At 52.5% G+C, this 16,704-nt stretch overlaps 1 protein-coding gene across 7 annotated transcripts in view; it reads left to right on the forward strand.

The window, feature by feature from the left end:
- The window catches only part of Mical3 (microtubule associated monooxygenase, calponin and LIM domain containing 3), a 180,805-nt gene that overhangs the window by 142,435 nt on the left and 21,666 nt on the right, over nt 1-16,704 (forward strand). For 5 of the 7 annotated variants that reach the window (XM_038320556.1, XM_038320560.1, XM_038320557.1 and 2 more), the window contains 8 exons: nt 1,395-1,457; nt 5,047-5,157; nt 5,959-6,105; nt 6,590-6,672; nt 7,691-9,488; nt 9,942-10,036; nt 14,030-14,080; nt 15,564-15,674. In XM_038320556.1, coding sequence (XP_038176484.1) covers nt 1,395-1,457; nt 5,047-5,157; nt 5,959-6,105; nt 6,590-6,672; nt 7,691-9,488; nt 9,942-10,036; nt 14,030-14,080; nt 15,564-15,674 — 2,459 coding nt within the window. The remainder of the gene's footprint in view (nt 1-1,394; nt 1,458-5,046; nt 5,158-5,958; nt 6,106-6,589; nt 6,673-7,690; nt 9,489-9,941; nt 10,037-14,029; nt 14,081-15,563; nt 15,675-16,704) is intronic. The other 2 variants (XM_038320561.1, XM_038320562.1) reach the window with 2 other exon arrangements.

Genomic DNA, 16,704 nt, shown 5'->3' on the forward strand with positions numbered 1-16,704 from the left:
GCGGATCCCTTGGCGATCCAGGCCGATGTGCACTGGACACACATCCGTGAGAGGGAGGCGGAGGAGAGGATGCTCCCAACCTCTGAGTCCTCCACTTCTAGAGGTAACTGCTTTGAGCCCATAGCCCAGTGTGCATCCTAAGCACCCATTCCCAGACCCTCCCGCAGCTGCAGAGGCCCTGTCTGCTCGGGGACCCCGTCCTTGACTGTCATTCAACGATATGTAAAGTTCTCTGTGAGTTAGGAGGTTGCCAACTCTGTCTCTACTCATGCAGAGTAGGAGAGTGGGCCTGGCTCAGAAGACCCTAGAACTTGCTGTCTCCTGTGTTTCTCAGCAGGGCCTTCTTTATCCCTCTCCAGAGTGTGTCGGCAGAGTGGGTGTCGCATGAGTGCATGGCAGGACCAGAGAAGGGAGCCTGTTTAGAAGTGAAAGTAACGAGAGGGGCATCTCAGGGGCCTCTGGTGTCCTAGTGCCATTGTCAACTCCAGGTTTGACGTGACACAGTCTGTTTCCCACTAAGGTGAAAATGTATTTTATTCTGGCTTCTTCCTTGTTTGATGGTTTGAACAGGGTCTTACTGTGTATCCCTGGCTGGCCTGGAACTTGCTGTGTAAACCAGGCTGGCTTTAGATTCACAAGGACCCACCCTTTTCTGCCTTCTAAGTACTGGGATTAAAGCTATGCACCACCATGCTTCCTCCCCCCATTCTTTCTGTCTTTTTTCCTTTTCTTCTTTCTTTTTTTTAGACAGTCTCACTAAGCTAGCCAGGCTGGCCTTCAATTCAAGATCCTCTTGCCTCAGCCTCCAGAACAACTGGTACCACCATGTCCATCTTTTGGTTTCTTCTAAGGAATAGCAGTAAAAAAAAAAAAAAAAAAAAAAAAAAGAAAGAAATCAGAACCCATCTAGATGTAGTGTGGCTATATGTCATTCTATTTGACTATCTGTCTTCCATGTAGGTGGCATTACCAGGTGGTGCCACCCAGGGCTACCTGTCCTGTAAAACTCTGAGTCTGTAGAAGATTATTTCCAGTCCACAGGAGCATTAGGTCTTCATGTGATATTTTTGTTCTCTAGGACATCAAGATGAACGGCAAGACGGGGGCAAGGACAACTCAGCAGTCCTGGTCAGAGCTGCCCTCTCTGATTCTGTCCTCTCTCCTTGTCCCAAATAACTTGTCACACGGACTAGCATCGACACACACACACACACACACACACACACACACACAGACACACACACACACACACATGCTGCTCAGTGCCGGGCGGCCCTGTCTTATGATGTCTTGGTTCCTCATCCTCTGTTCTGAATTTTAGGACTGACTTCAGCTCTCCCTGCTGAGAACTTACCAGTGTTTAACTTTGCATTTATCCTCTGTTTTAAATTCAGTGACCGGCCTTCCCTCCGTACGCCGCGCAGCAGTCCAGGCCTGGCTGGAGACTGTCTCCGGAGGTAGTCTGGTGATATGTGACCCCCCGCACCCCATTCATCGTAACCTCTTTCTCTAGGCGGCTCCGCTGGCATATCTTAACTCTAGGACTCAGCTCCTGTCGCTGCTGCATGTGAGGGCAGAGCCAGTGGGCGGGGCTCGTGCATGCGTAGTCAGACAGCCCATCTGCATGGACCAGAAGTGCATCCTCATCTCAGGCAGGCTGGAGACCGGCAGTGGAGATAGGGCAGAGCCTCGCCTTTCAAAAGTTACCATTAGCAGTTGGATATGAAAGCCAAGGTGAAAGGAAGCTTTTTGTTTTGTTTTGTTTTGTTTTGTTTTTCGAGACAGGGTTTCTCTGTGCCACAGCCCTAGCTGTCCTTTGTAGACCAGGCTGGCCTCGAACTCACAGACATCCATCTTCCTCTGCCTCCCAAGTGCTGGGATTAAAGGCGTGTGCCACCACAGTCTGGTAGGAAGCCTTTTTTGTTTGGTTAGTTTTTTGGTGTTTTTTGGGTTTTTTTGTTGTTGTTTTCGAGACAGGGTTTCTCTGTGTATCCCTGGCTGTCCTGGAACTCACTCAGTAGACCAGGATGGCTTCAAACTCAGAGATCCACCTGCCTCTGCCTCCCAAGTGCTGGGATTAAGGTATAAACTGTCACCACCTGGCTTTCTTTTTCTTTCTTTCTTTTTTTTTTGCGAAAGAGCTTTTTATGAAGTTCTATGTTCTATGCCTATAGAGATGCAGCTGGGTAACAGTGGATGTGGAGTAAAGTCAGGTAGCATCCCACAGACCTACCGACGCTTCAGAGGAACAGTCAGAACAGGAATTCCTGGAAGGTTTGCCTAAGGGGAGAGGTAGGGACTGGTAGACACTGCCGTTGCTGAGCTCTGCGAGGCATTGCCCGGTGGCACCTGAGCTGGGTCCCCACACTAAACTACACATCTCAGTGCGCAGGCCAGAGGCGACCTGAGGAGTCTCAGTTGTCTGCCTTTGTCACACTAGAAACCTGTTTCTCAAGGAGAGGGTGCCTTGGTGTCTGGGGCGGGACAGACAGCCAGATCCACTGCAGGGTGTCTAGTCCTGCCTAGATACGGGCTTCTTCCCAGGAACCCCCCCAAAAGGAGACAGCACGCGTGCGCGCGCACACACACACACACACACACACACACACACACACACACTCAGTTGGGAACCCGTGCCCTAGCAGTCACTTCCAGGACCGGTAGGGCCGATGCTTGTAGACCTTTATCGTCCTTGCCCTCACAAACAGCTGAAGTAGACATATGTGGCGGGAGAGCCCACGGGTGAGAGAGGACTTGGAGTCTAGCATGGCTAGCCCTGAGTTATCACTCACTCTTTGAGGCAGAGGAAGGAAGAGGAGACTGAGGAGAAAGGATGTCCTAGCAGGCAGCTGAGATAAATGGCCACTCCCAGCTTCTGTAGTGTGTGGCTCCTCACTTGTGTGGCGGCTTTCAGCACAGCGCTCCATCTTAACCAGAATTCCATCCCTCGTTTCCATCGCTCTAGCCGCGTCTCCGCACACATCCGCTGCTGCTGCTGCTGCGCCAAAGCTCTGAGTGTTTGCTTGTTGATCTGTGTGACCGCCTTTTCTTCCGAGGAATTCGAGGCGTGTGGGATCCCCACCCTTCCAACTCTACAGCAGGTGTTTCTCAGGAACACTGGGAAGGACCAAGAGACCAGGCCAGACTGGCCGAGCCTGGGCCAGCCGGGGGAACCAAGGAGTGGTCTCCTTCGTGTTTGCTTCCAGCTTTCTTGCCAGAGAGACTGTGGTTACCACCTCAGTGCCAGGCACTTGAGCAAGCACGTTGTGCACAAAGGCCGTCTGCAGTGGGCCCAGATTCTGTTCCCAGCAACCTCTTGTTCCCCAACATGGCAGGTGCAGTGATGGACTCGCCAGCCGAGCACAAAGCCTAGTTTTAAAGCAGGACCCAGGGTGTTGTTCAGTGGGTGTCTGTGTCTCCAACATCCCAGTCACACATTCTCTGGTGAACATCTTCATGAGCGTCCCAAAGCAACATGACTACTTGAAGGCTTTAGACCTGTGGGAATACTTGTGGTTTTTCCCCAGTATTTATCCCAGCGAATGTTGTCAGCGTACGAGAGTGCCTTGGCATTGCCCATTCCCTGGTGGCTCTGGTATCTCTGAAAGAGCAGGTGGTAAAGTTAACTGTTCAGCTGCCGCCACTTCCTAAACCCCGCGCTGTCTGCCGTTCCCCAACGTGTTTGCCATAGTTCTCCAGTTTTAACTTGGAAAAAGTTCATCTGTGCATGGTGGCACATGCCTTTAATCCTGGCACTCAGGAGACATAAATAGGCAGATCTCTGGATTCAAGGCCAGCTTGGTCTACATAGCAAGTTCCAAGCCAGCCAGAGCTATGTAGTGAGACCCTGTCTTAAAGAAACAAACAAGGGGTTGGGGATTTAGCTTAGTGGTAGAGCACTTGGGCAAGCACAAGGCCCTGGGTTCGGTTCTCAGCTCTAGAAAAAGAAAAAAAAACAAACAAACATAAAAATTCTTCATAGATTTGAATTATCATCTTATGGATTGTGTGCTAAAAGTGTACAAAAGTGTGCAGGGTAGAGAATTAAATCAAAGTCACAGAACTGCCTCACTCTACGTCTAGAAATACAGCACTCCCAGAATCTTCACAGTGCTGCTTCCTACTCCCAGTCCCCCGACCCTACCCCCAGGATCCCCCACTAAAGGAGCCTCTTTCATGGGTTTGTCAGCACCTGAGCTGAGTGGCCCGTGCTGACTGGGGACAGAGCAGTAGGGTTGGCCTGTCCTCTCCCCTTCTTCCCCTCAGCTTTGAGACAGTCCCGATGTATTTTGATGCCTTAACCCGCGTGAATCAAAAGCATTGTCCTCAGGCTGACAGCATCCCCAGGCGGAGCCTCTGTCTGCTCCCCTTCTATACCCGCTGCAGTCCTCTGCAGGCCCAGACGAGTCCCGGTGCCGTACAGCTCAGGGGCTGTCTGCCTCAGGGTGGTTGAAGTGGATGAATGCCTTTATTCTGCAGCACTAAAGAGCCATTCTTGAGTCCAGAAAGGGAGCTTGACATATCCCCTCAGGTCCACCTCTTGCTGTAGCAAACTCTCAGTTGTCTCTGGATAAAGCATCAGCCTCTCCATGTGCTGATGCAGCTCAACAGCAGAGCCCACTGTGAGTCGCTTGACCCTCAGACCTAAGCTTTGTCACCCAAAGGTGACCTTGAGGAACACCTCCTCCGCTGCCTCATGATGAGGAGTGAGTACCTCATGGCACATGAAGTGGCCAGCACTGTTATATAAAGTCCTGTTAAGAGTTGCCGATGGCCCCACAGCATCCCTTGATTGTGACTAACTAGAGGATCTGCCTCTGGAGGAAGAGGTGATACCTCCAGGCCAGAAACTGTGCTTCTCCCTCCACATGGCCCCACTAGAGTGGAGAAATGTCCGTGGTACCCACGCTGCTTATAGAGTGTGCTCCATATCTGTCCGGGGCCTCCCTTCTCCCCGTGGCCTGTGCATCACTACCTTCTGCACCCTGCACAGTTATTTGTCTGTCTGTCCGTTGCTTCCCGTCCGTGAATGTCTCTGCTTTACAGCCCCTCTGGATGAGAATGACCTAGAAGAGGACGTGGACTCAGAGCCAGCGGAGACTGAAGGGGAAGCTGCAGAGGATGGGGACCCTGGGGACACTGGTGCCGAGCTGGATGGTATGGAGCCCAGCCTTCCTTCTGTACTTCTGCGACCTCCTGTTACACACAGGGAACTCACGAAAGATACTTTATAGCAAAAGTTGAGGGGGACAGCTGGGGTAGGGGTAACTCTGGGACTGGATAAAGAAATGGGAAAGAGTCCACGGGCACCCCCAAAAGGGTTTTGGTGGTGGTAGTTGGTGGTGGTTTGCCTCTGTCACAGCCTCTTGTGTCATGGTCACTGTGTTGTACAAGTAATCAAGTGGGATGGGGAGCTGGCTCGGTGGGCAAAGTGCCTGCTGCACAGGCAGGACCGCTGAGTTCAGCTATCTAACACCCATGTGAATGCCGGCCGGGCACCGAGGAGGGTGGAGCCTGGCTAACCAGTTAAACTGAAAGGCAAGCTCCAGGTTCCGGGTGATCTTGTCTCAAAAAGCTGAGATAAAGAGCAATGGGAAGTACCATTGTCAACCTCTGGCCTTATACAGGTGAGAACAGACAGACAGACAGACCATTGTCAACCTCTAGCCTTATACAGGTGAGAACAGACAGACAGACAAACAGACAGACACACACACACACACCAAAAACACCACAAGTCTCCACAAACCCCACACTTAGAAGGCAAGATGGATGCCTTGTGTTGGGTTTATCTCTGGTAAGAGGCTGGGTTTGCAGGGATTGCGCACCAGGGTTAGACCTCATGCCATGGTGGATCATCCCTCCCATTGAGACTTCTCTCAAGGAAACAGGACACAGAAAAGGCACACGGCCAGAGCTCAAATGTGTAAAACTTTGTATCTCACTTACCTCCCCCAGATCAACACTGGTCTGATGACATTCCTTCCGACGCCGAGACGGAACTTCGCTTACAGTGCCAGGCCAAGGCGAAAGCCGAGCTGGAGCTGAGGGTGTCAGAGAATGAGGAAGAGAAGCCGCCTGATACACCAAAGCAAGAGGAGAAAGGTAGGGGGAGGAGGAAAGACTTCCAGAATGCCAGAGACCGCGGGGCATGCTGGTAATACCAGTGAGGTCTTCAGAATAGAGCTTGTTGTGCCTAGCCCTATGGGTGGCCAGGACCCCAATCATGCCTGATCTGGTCCTTGCCTGTCTGGGGCCACAGGTCTCTAACCTTTCCTTGGGTTGTTTGGGAGCAAGAGAATAAAGACATCACAAAGCTCAGGGCCCAGATCAAACCCACCATACATAATGACCAGAGTGCCACACAGGAGCATGCAAGGTTTTCTGTTTGTTTGTTTTTAGAATAGCCTGAGAGTAGACCCAGAAACACAGTGCAAGTTAACCTTTCCGTGTCCCTGCTCTCCTTCCTCAGCAAGGGGCTGGCTGTACTGTGAGACCCTCCGTGGATCTGGCTGCTCCCTACCCCTAGTATATGTAGAGTGGAAGGGATTTAACTCCTATTGTAAACCTCCGTGTCCCTCCTTTCCAGGTCCTTCCCGAGTCTCCAGCCCCAGCCAGTCGCCTCAGAAACAAGCCATTCTGCTCACCCCAACCCACAGCCCTGAGGCAGAGGTAAGTAGGGCTGGGGACAGGGTTGTCAATGGGACCTTGAGACCTTCAGGAGACACGACCCCATCTTAGGACCCATGGTGTATGCTCCACAAAGAGAGGGGAAGCAGCCCTATAGCCACCTAACTTCGTGAAATTCTAAAAATTTCCTATCTTATGCTTTGTACAGCTGTTGATGACGTGCAGGTTCAGGTGCTGCCTCAGTCCTTGTGGATGGTCAAGGCCTCTTTTTTTTTTTTTCTTTATTTTTAAGTTAATATGTATGCATCTATAGTTTATAAAAGGAATGTTTTTTCCTTATGTTAAGATAAACACGTAACTATTTAAATGAAAACCATGCCTCGAGATTACCAGAACCACCTTAGAGAATGACCATGAATGTGCCCGTCACTGTCTGAAGGTCTTAGTCTGGGAGGCACCATTTGCAGGGCAGACTTGGAAGGAATCAAAGCCAGGCCTTGGTCTCTGAGGCTCCAGGCAACATGGCGCAGTCGAGTAATTGACCTGAGAAGTGAGCAGCCCTGATGTGGGTATTCTAAGTGTATCACCATGGTTCCTCAGAGGGGCAGTGTAGCTGGAGAGGGTCTGTGTGCATCTCCACAGTTCCTCAGAGGGACAGTATTTCCGAAGAGGAGGACTTTGCTAAGTAATGCCTTTAAATCCTTTTGTACATTAGCCCCATATTATCCCTCGGGGACCCCAGAGCTCTAGTTATTGTGGGTTGTGATGAAAGCCAAATTCATTAGTGCCTTTGGCAGTGTTCACGTGAGTGGACTAAGAGCCCAGGATGTGTGTGAGATGAGCCATCCCTGAAAGCTCAGCCCCCCCACCCCAGCTAAGTGGAGAGCTTTTGAAACGTTAATAAATGGAGCAGAAAATGAGTCCGCCCTCCCTGCAACCCTTTGAATAATAGCCGAAAGGATGGAGAGGACTTTTGATTTGCTTCAACCAGTGTAGGCCTGTGAGAGAGAAAGCTCCCTGAGGGAAGGTGCTCATTACACTGTCTCTTCTTTCTGTGTAGGGGGCCCAGTCCCCACCTACCTCTGTCACCACCAAGGCGAAGTCCCCCGAGGAGCCCCTCTTCCCTGCACCTCTGTTCCTCAGAGAAAAGCCCAAAGCTGAAGCCCCCACAGATCAGAAGACTGTGCACTCGCCCGTCCGACCACAGCCTGTGGCCCTGCCGGAAGCCAGGACGCCTACCTCACCTACGCGGTTACAGCCAGAGTCTCCGCTGGCCCCTGCCCCACCTCCCTCGACCCAGCTCCCCATCTGTTCCCAGCCTCAACCTTCCTCAGATGCTTCCATCCCGTCACCCTCCGAGTCCCCCATACGCTTCCAGCCAGTTCCAGCCAAAACATCCACCCCCTTGACCCCACTCCCTGTGAAGAGCCAAGGAGAACCCAAAGACAGACTCAGTGGCCCTCTGGCTGTGGAGGAGGCCCTGAAGCGGAGTGATCTGGTGGAGGAGTTCTGGATGAAGAGCGCCGAGATCCGCCGCAGCCTGGGCCTCACTCCTGTGGACCGGAACAAGGGGTCGGAGCCCAGCCTCCCCTCACCGGCCTTTAAGCCAATATCCCTAAAGTCCTACTCGGTTGACAAGTCCCCTCAGGAAGAGGGCCTCTGCCTTCTGAAACCTCCGTCTGTTCCTAAAAGGTTGGGCCTGCCAAAGTCAGCTGGTGACCAGCCCTCGCTGCTGACCCCAAAGTCACCCTCTGAAAGGGAACTGAGGAGCAACCAGGAGGAGCGAAGGGACCTCTCCAGCAGCTCGGGCCTGGGCCTCCATGGCAGCTCCTCCAACATGAAGACCTTGGGCAGCCAGAGCTTCAACACCTCGGACTCTACCATGCTCACTCCACCTTCTAGCCCACCCCCACCCCCACCTCCCAATGAGGAGCCTGCAACCCTGCGAAGGAAGCCCCATCACACTTTTGAGCGCAGGGAGGCCTCGGTTATCCCTCCTCCTCCTCCTGCCACATTCATGCGGCCCCCACGGGAGCCAACCCAGCCCCCCAGGGAGGAGGTCCGGAAGTCCTTCGTGGAGAGTGTGGATGAGATCCCCTTTGCTGATGACGTGGAGGACACTTACGATGACAAAACCGAGGACTCCAGTCTGCAGGAGAAGTTTTTCACACCCCCCTCCTGCTGGTCCCGGTCAGAGAAGCCCCTGGTTAAGGAGAATGGGCGGCTCCCTCCCCTGGATCGTGATGCACAACCACAGAAAAGGGGACTGCCTCTGGTCTCTGCAGAAGCCAAGGAGCTGGCTGAGGAACGCATGCGAGCCCGGGAGAAGTCTGTGAAGAGCCAGGCACTTCGAGATGCCATGGCCAAGCAGCTGAGCAGGATGCAGGCCATGGAGCTGGCAACCTCCAGGTCCCGCATAACTCCGTCTCAGGGCAAGGAACTAGGTCCTGAGTCCACCAAGCGCTCAGGCTTCCGAGGTTCCCAGGAACCCACTCTGAAGCATGAGGCTACGAGTGAGGAGATCCTCTCTCCTCCATCAGACTCAGGAGGCCCTGATGGCTCTGTCACCTCCTCTGAGGGTTCCAGTGGGAAGAGCAAAAAGAGGTCGTCCCTCTTCTCCCCCCGCAGGAATAAGAAAGAGAAGAAATCCAAAGGGGAAGGCCGACTCGCAGAGAAACCCAGCCTGGGCCTCCCAGAGGAAGTGGCTGCTAAGCCCAAGTCCCTGTGGAAGTCAGTCTTCTCTGGATACAAGAAGGACAAAAAGAGAAAGAGTGATGAGAAGTCCTGCTCCAGTACCCCATCCAGCGGTGCCACGGTGGACTCCGGCCAACACAGGGCGTCTCCGATTGTGAGAGCAGGTATGCGTGGCTGAGGGAGCTCACAGGGGAGATGTGGGGAGTCCCTTCACAGTCATTCAGTTCAACAAAGGTCCACTTCCCCATGCCGCTCCTGCAAGGATTCTTAGAAAGGAGAGCAAGCTGTTCCCACCTCAGCCTGATCCACTGCACGAAATAATGTTAATGCCAACTTGAAAGCAGATGGGTAGATTCCTGTTGGTATCCTTCCTGAGGTCGCATGACCCCAAACATAGGCCTGATTTTGAGTGGGACAGAGAAAAGTCTTGCTAAGGGGTCTTGAACAGGTGTCTAGAATGCGGTTTGGTGTTGGCAGATTGCCTTTGGGGACAAGCCTGTGTCTCCTTGTGTAGGAGGGGATTCTTAAATAGAGACCCGCCTAAGGCTGGCTTCCTTGCAGCATGATTTCATGAGGTGTTGGCCGCTGTCTTCACTTAGCCTCTTTTCACCCTACAGAGCTGCAGCTCCGGCGCCAGCTGAGTTTCTCAGAGGACTCAGACCTGTCCAGCGATGACATCCTTGAGAGGTCTTCCCAGAAGTCCAAGCGAGAGGTAGGTGGGACTTGAGACTTGAGAGAACTGGTGACAAAATGTCAATTTAGTCTGTGGTAGAGAAGCAGACCACTGGGGTGCAGAGCCAATGTCTTCTCTGGTCTCCTAGCAGATAGACATTGGAGCGCTGTGCCAGCCCACAGCCAACAGCAAACTCCACAGAGTGGTATCTTGGGCCTTTGAAATAAGCAGCTGGGGATATTGCCTCAGTCTGAGGAAGTCAGGGCACTCCGTTGGTTAGGTGCCTGGCATTACACTGTGAGCAGTGTCTTCCAGGGCCAGACAATGGGAGAAGAGCTGAGGTACTGCTTGGGGTCATGCAGATATGAACTGGGCACCAGGCATGGATGGGAGGTAGACCAGATGGCTTCCTCAGTAATCCCTAGGAATAGACCTGGCCAAGCTGACTGCCTGGTGTATTTGTTAAATAGAAGGCTTTCTCTGTTTTAAAAATTGACCCTGAAGCACCACAGATTGAAAGCACTGGTGCCGGGTCATCCACTGGGGCGTTAGCACCTACCAGTGGCCACCCCCTCACGTACCTTTTTGACGTGACTTCGCAAGACTTGGACTTGTATGTTGTCCCCTCTGTCAAGAGCCTTGAACTGTAGACCAGCCAGGGCAGACTGAGGTAGCTCTGCACCCCATATGTGTCTGTTCGTTGAGATGGTATCTCCCTGTTACAGGTCCGTCCACCAGCCTGTCTCAGTCCCTCTGAATTATTATCCAGCAGACTAGGAAAAGTCAGTTTATTGCTACTCATTCCCCTATCTGCATTTTCATCATCGCCTTCTGTTTTTTCTCCCTGGGCATGACTATACCTCGTTCTCTACTCTTCTAGTCACCAAGAAGCACAGACTGTTCTTCCTTCTCAGTCTCCTGCAGCCAGGCCTCATTGCTTGCACCAGGAGTCTGAATGTAGGACCAGGGGCTGTTTGCTCTCCGTGGGGGCTCAGTCCAATGTGTTGCTCCTGGGTATGCCTACCGAGGTCTTCCAGGCAGTGGTACTGGGGCTGAACCAAAGATGGTGTGTGGGTGTGCACATGAGTTTCACAACCCATCTCAACACTGGGGGTAGGTACTATCTTAGAGACCTGAAGGAGCCTGGGCAGAAGAGATTGTGACCCAAAGTCCCCTTTGCCTCCATGATGAGTGTGCTCATGTTGAGACAGTACGTGCCACATTGGTCAGATCTTCCATCTCTGATTGCCACTGTGGTCAGGTCACACTGCTTCTCTGTGAGTTAATGAGACATCTTGCCACAGTGGGGAATGCTGGATGCCCCCACTGACTATGCCAAATCCATCATCTTGGTATAGACACCCAATGGCCACAAGTATGCAGAGCCCAGGAGCTCATTACCATAGTTATGTAAACAAGTGAGAGCCGCCATTCAGATTCCTAGAACAGCAGTGCCTTTGACACCTTATGCACCAGGTGTGCTCCACAGGGACAAGGTCATTCTCTAGTGGTCACATAAGGAATGCTGAGGACAAGCAGGGCCTAGGCAATGGCAAACATGGCTCTTAGGATGATGTTGCATCTCACTGAGTGAGGGCAGGGCACAGTAGTTCTTAAAATATGGAACCCACTGGGCATGGCAATTCCATGCAACCCTAGCACTCAGGAGGTCGAGGCAGGATTGCATAAATTCATTACCAGTCTGGGCTACCTAGTGAGTTCTGTGCCGCCCAGAGATACATAGCAAGATCCCGTCTAATAAACAAAGGTAGGTGGGGGAAACACATACAGAACCTACAGTGGAGAACAAACCAGAGCAAAACAACCATAAAATTGTAAGGACACTTTGGATCTGTTGATCATTTCATGGTGAATGGCAAGCATAATATGTATTTTAATGCCATCCATCATCAAATTGATGTCAAGGTCCTAGCAGGTGGCACTACGGTAATTATTGAGATCTGTCTCTTCTGAGGAGGAAATACATGCCAAACTTCTAGGGCCTGGGTCTCTGGTGTCTAAAGACAGGTGTGTAAAGGTCACACCCTGACGCGTGCTGCAGTACCACCATTGGGGAATTGAGGTGAAGGGTGTTCCAGCAGCGTGGCTTCCTCCTTCAGTGTTTCTGGGTTTGAAATTCTTCACAATTAGAGGTGTCGGGATAGGGGACCAAGAGTGAAAATTGGCTTTCACTTGCCTGGAAAAGGAAGCCTCCAGCCACAGTGTATGTAGTGTGTAGTATGTAGTGGAAGCTGGTCCTTTTCTGTTTCACAGCCCCAGGCCCTGAGTCATGCTTGGGTGTGGTTTCCATACTGATGTGCAAACACATAAAACCAAGATCTGTTTTTCCTTAAATGTCTGTTATACAAAAATAAATTATTCAGGGTTTGTATGTTTGTCTTCACCTGTGTGCAAGCACATTTATGTAACATGCATGTGAAAAACTAGAGGACAACCTTGAGTGTCTCTTCTCCAGTGTCTCTCGCCTCTTATGTGTGCATGTATGACAGAGTTCACCATTTAGTCTAGACTGGATGTCTGTCTGTACAGACAGTCCTGAGAGATGGGATCCACCTGCCTCCACCTCCCCGGCTCTAAGATTACAAACACACTCCATCAAGTCGAATTTTCTTTATTGTAGCGTTTGTGGCTCAAACCCTACATAAGGTCTTCATGCTTGCAAAACAAGTACTTAACTAACAGATTGATGTTCGCAGCCGAATCCAGCTTTGTCTAGCCACCTAAAGCCCTGCCAGCAAGAGATAACCTTGTCAGCCTCTCGTTAGCCTCTTTCCTTTGCTTCCCTCTGACTCATAAGTGCTGCCTGGCCAGCTACTTCTCTGTCACTGAGGCTCACCAGGGCCTGCCCAGCCCTCTACCAGCCCCATGCCCTGCTTTGTACCCCTGCAGCAGCCAGCTAGCCACGCTCTCAGCCCCACTCTTCCCCATTTACCCAAGTGTGTCACGATTCACCTCCCTGTCACTGCCACTGCCAAGTTGGTACCAGTCCCAGCAGTGGGTAAATTAATAAAAGAGGCTGCTGTGGCTGCTGGCATTGGCGGCACCCACAGATACAGGTGTCAGCGGCGCTCTTGAAGTGTGTCTGCACAGGCCACTGGGGACCTCAGCTGTACTTTTCCTGTGTAAACTGCCCTGTTCTGCATGAGGACTTTACTTACACTCTGCTCTGTCGGGGAGAGGATGCCTGTGCACAGAGCCAAAAGCAGCAAATCCGTTTCCCAGCCAGCATGCACATGACATCCTGTGTGGGTCCCCGCCGTGCCACCCTCAGCGTCCCTCTGTTCTGCACACCAGCAAATTCCAATTGCCTCCATGCCTGGGTCCATGGGGGCCCTGTAGGTGCTTCATATGACCCATGAGAAGACCACAAAAGCAAAGGAGACTGGCTAAGAGCAGTTCTGATCAGTGTGTGCTACCTGAACACTGATACTTTCTCTGAGTCACAGTGATTTACCACTTTGGTTCCCCTCGCTGGGTATAATTCTGAATTAGCAAGTTTGCCTAGTCCCTGGACAGCTGGGTCTCACACTGTGACCTGTCTGGCCCGGCTCAAGAACACTGCCAGGCTCAAGAACTTGTCCAGAGAGTGTGTAAGGTTCAGTGCCCATTTCCCGCCTGTAGCTGCCATTCTGTGCTGAGCGTTCAATGGCAGGAACATGAAGGAAAAGGGAGGTTATGGGTGAAGGGGGCCCAGTCACCACACCTTTCAACAAACTGGGGTTCAACAAGGAACAGACGCAAGATTCAGGGTGTGCTGCTTTGTGAATAGAAAAGTGAGCCCCAGCTCTGTTGAACAGTGGGGTTCAATGAGACTCAGCTGATAGGGTCTGCAGCCCCCGGGTTCCTTCTTGTGCAGTCTTGTGTGGCATTGTGAGGAATGACCGTGTGATTAAGTCTTGTGTTTGTTTACGCCTCTAACTGATTTTGTTCCGTTTCTGTATTCCATTTTCATTTTTAATCATCATTATCATTACTGTTCTGTTTTGTTTTCCGTTGCCATCCCCTTAAAAGTCGATTTATGTACCACACGCCTTGGCATTCAGGAGAGCCTATTCATCAAAGGTAGTGTCTCATTCCCGCTGGCTGGTCCTCGTTGCATGCCTGTCTGTGATTAACCACCTGGACAGCCCTGCTGGGCCCTGCAGCCACGTCCTCACTAACTGTCGTACGTGCATGCAGCTGTCACAGTCAAGCCTTCCTTAGCTGTGTCACAGAAAGAGGAGGAGACACTCACTCTCCCCTTGGCTGGAGTGCATGCCATCAAGGGTGGGGGCAGCGCTGCCCCTGTGGGTCTGGGTCGCCCAGCAAGGGGTGGTCACCACCTCCACTCTGAGCCCTTAGGGCACTGGGATGCTGTGACGATCCTTCTGCCCGCTCACTTGATCTACTGCTGTCATTTGAGCTCCCTGAGGAGAGCTGATGAGTCTGGACCCAGGTTGAATGTAGACGTCTCCTTCATGGTCAAAAAAGTCTCTTGGGCTTTTTGTTTTTGTTTTTTTAAATAGGAAATAAAGAGGGTCTCACAAAAGAGGACAGTCCCCCACTTGGTGCTTTTCGGTGGCTGCCCAGAGTCTGTCCCATCACTAAATGCTTGGGAGTGTGGTGGCCCATGTATATGTACAGGTGGCTGGCACATCCATCCGTATCAGCATGGGACTTGCCCAGTTGCCTCCTGCAAGCCCCCAGGCACCACCCCAGCTACCCTGCCAGGTCATTTCTACCCTTGCTCTCCATCACAGCGGTTGCCTCTGCACACCCAAGCAGTCACCGCCACTGTTCCTTTCTCAGCCTGTGTTAGTCTGAGTTCACTGAGATTTAAAATGGAGGCATGCATGCCGTCTCTCCTTCTTTAGCTACTAAAACCGGTATGACCCCTCCCGCCTAGAGAAAGGAATCCCAAAGAAGACGGAAAAAAAACCCTCACTTTCCAAACATTTTCTTTTTCCTGTAGGCCTCAGAATATGAGGCCTAGGGAAACATTTTACTGTGGTGTTTGTTTTTGGTTTTTTATTTTATTTTGTTTTGTTTTTTTTTAACCACCACAATGCCTTAAAAGACCACAGACATGCCAGGTGGTGGTGGCACACGCCTCATGGTCCCAGCACTCAGGAGGCAGAGACAGGAGGTTCTCTGTGAGTTCAAGGCCAGCCTGGTATACATCGTGAATTCCAGGACAGCCAGGACTACACAGATAAATGCTGTCTTGGGGAGAAAAAAGATAAGCAAAAATAAACAGATAAAAAACCCAGACACGCTTTTATGGCAGTTATGACCTCAGTGCCAAAGGAGTGTGCCTGTCTGAGTTTTACTCTTCTGACACTCACCCTCAATTAAGCCTCTTGTCCTTGCCATAGAGGTCAAGTGTCTCACATTGAGGTCTCTGGCCTAGCCTCAGCAGAGGCGTCTGCTCCCACCATGCCCAGCTGGCTGCCAGGCAGCAGCTCCCATGTAGTGGACAGTCCTCCTCGTAGCCTCGCCAGCTTGCCACCCAGACAGCCTCCACCTGCATGCAGCTGGCTTAGGAGCTCTCTCTCGCCCTCTCTAGCCCAGAACCTACACAGAAGAGGAGCTGAGCGCCAAGCTGACGCGACGCGTGCAGAGGGCAGCACGGAGACAGGCCAAGCAGGAGGAGCTGAAGCGGCTGCACCGAGCCCAGGTACACGCTGGCAGTGGGACGCCGCGTGCAGGTGTGCATGGAGTAGCATCTGTGTGCCCAGAGGGCCTCATCTACAGCCAGGAAGGTGAAGAAGCCAGGGCAGAAGCAGAGAGGGGCGTTCATGGCTTCCAAGACGACAACCTCAAAGTACTTGAGCTTCATGCTCTACAGAGGCCAGTCTTTGTGGCACTCTCTACAAAACAGAAGATCCCTGCTTTGAGTTTTCTGGAAGCCTTGGTCTAGAGTGGATGTAGAGTCAGCAAGTTCACTTGTAACCATAGTGTCAGGGGTCAGTTTGTGGCCCTGACCTCAGCTGTAGTGTTAGGGGTCAGTTTGTGGCCCTGACCTCTGCTCTGGTGTCAGGGGTCAGCTTGTGGCCCTGACCTCTGCTCTGGTGTCAGGGGTCAGCTCATGGCCCTGACCTCTGCTCTGGTGTCAGGGGTCAGCTCGTGGCCCTGACCTCTGCTCTGGTGTCAGGGGTCAGCTCGTGGCCCTGACCTCTGCTCTGGTGTCAGGGGTCAGCTCGTGGCCCTGACCTCTGCTCTGGTGTCAGGGGTCAGCTCGTGGGCCTGACCTCTGCTCTGGTGTCAGGGGTCAGCTCGTGGCCCTGACCTCTGCTCTGGTGTCAGGGGTCAGCTCGTGGCCCTGACCTCTGCTCTGGTGTCAGGGGTCAGCTCGTGGCCCTGACCTCTGCTCTGGTGTCAGGGGTCAGCTCGTGGCCCTGACCTCTGCTCTGGTGTCAGGGGTCAGCTCGTGGCCCTGACCTCTGCTCTGGTGTCAGGGGTCAGCTCGTGGCCCTGACCTCTGCTCTGGTGTCAGGGGTCAGCTCGTGGCCCTGACCTCTGCTCTGGTGTCAGGGGTCAGCTCGTGGCCCTGACCTCTGCTCTGGTGTCAGGGGTCAGCTTGTGGCTCTGACCTCTGCTCTGGTGTCAGGGGTCAGCTTGTGGCCCTGACCTCTGCTCTGGTGTCAGGGTCAGCGTGTGGCCCTGGCCTCTGCTGGGAATAGCCTGGGGTCCTATCGGGCAGCTCA

Source organism: Arvicola amphibius, chromosome 2, assembly GCF_903992535.2.
Source record: "Arvicola amphibius chromosome 2, mArvAmp1.2, whole genome shotgun sequence".
NCBI lineage: Eukaryota > Metazoa > Chordata > Mammalia > Rodentia > Cricetidae > Arvicola > Arvicola amphibius.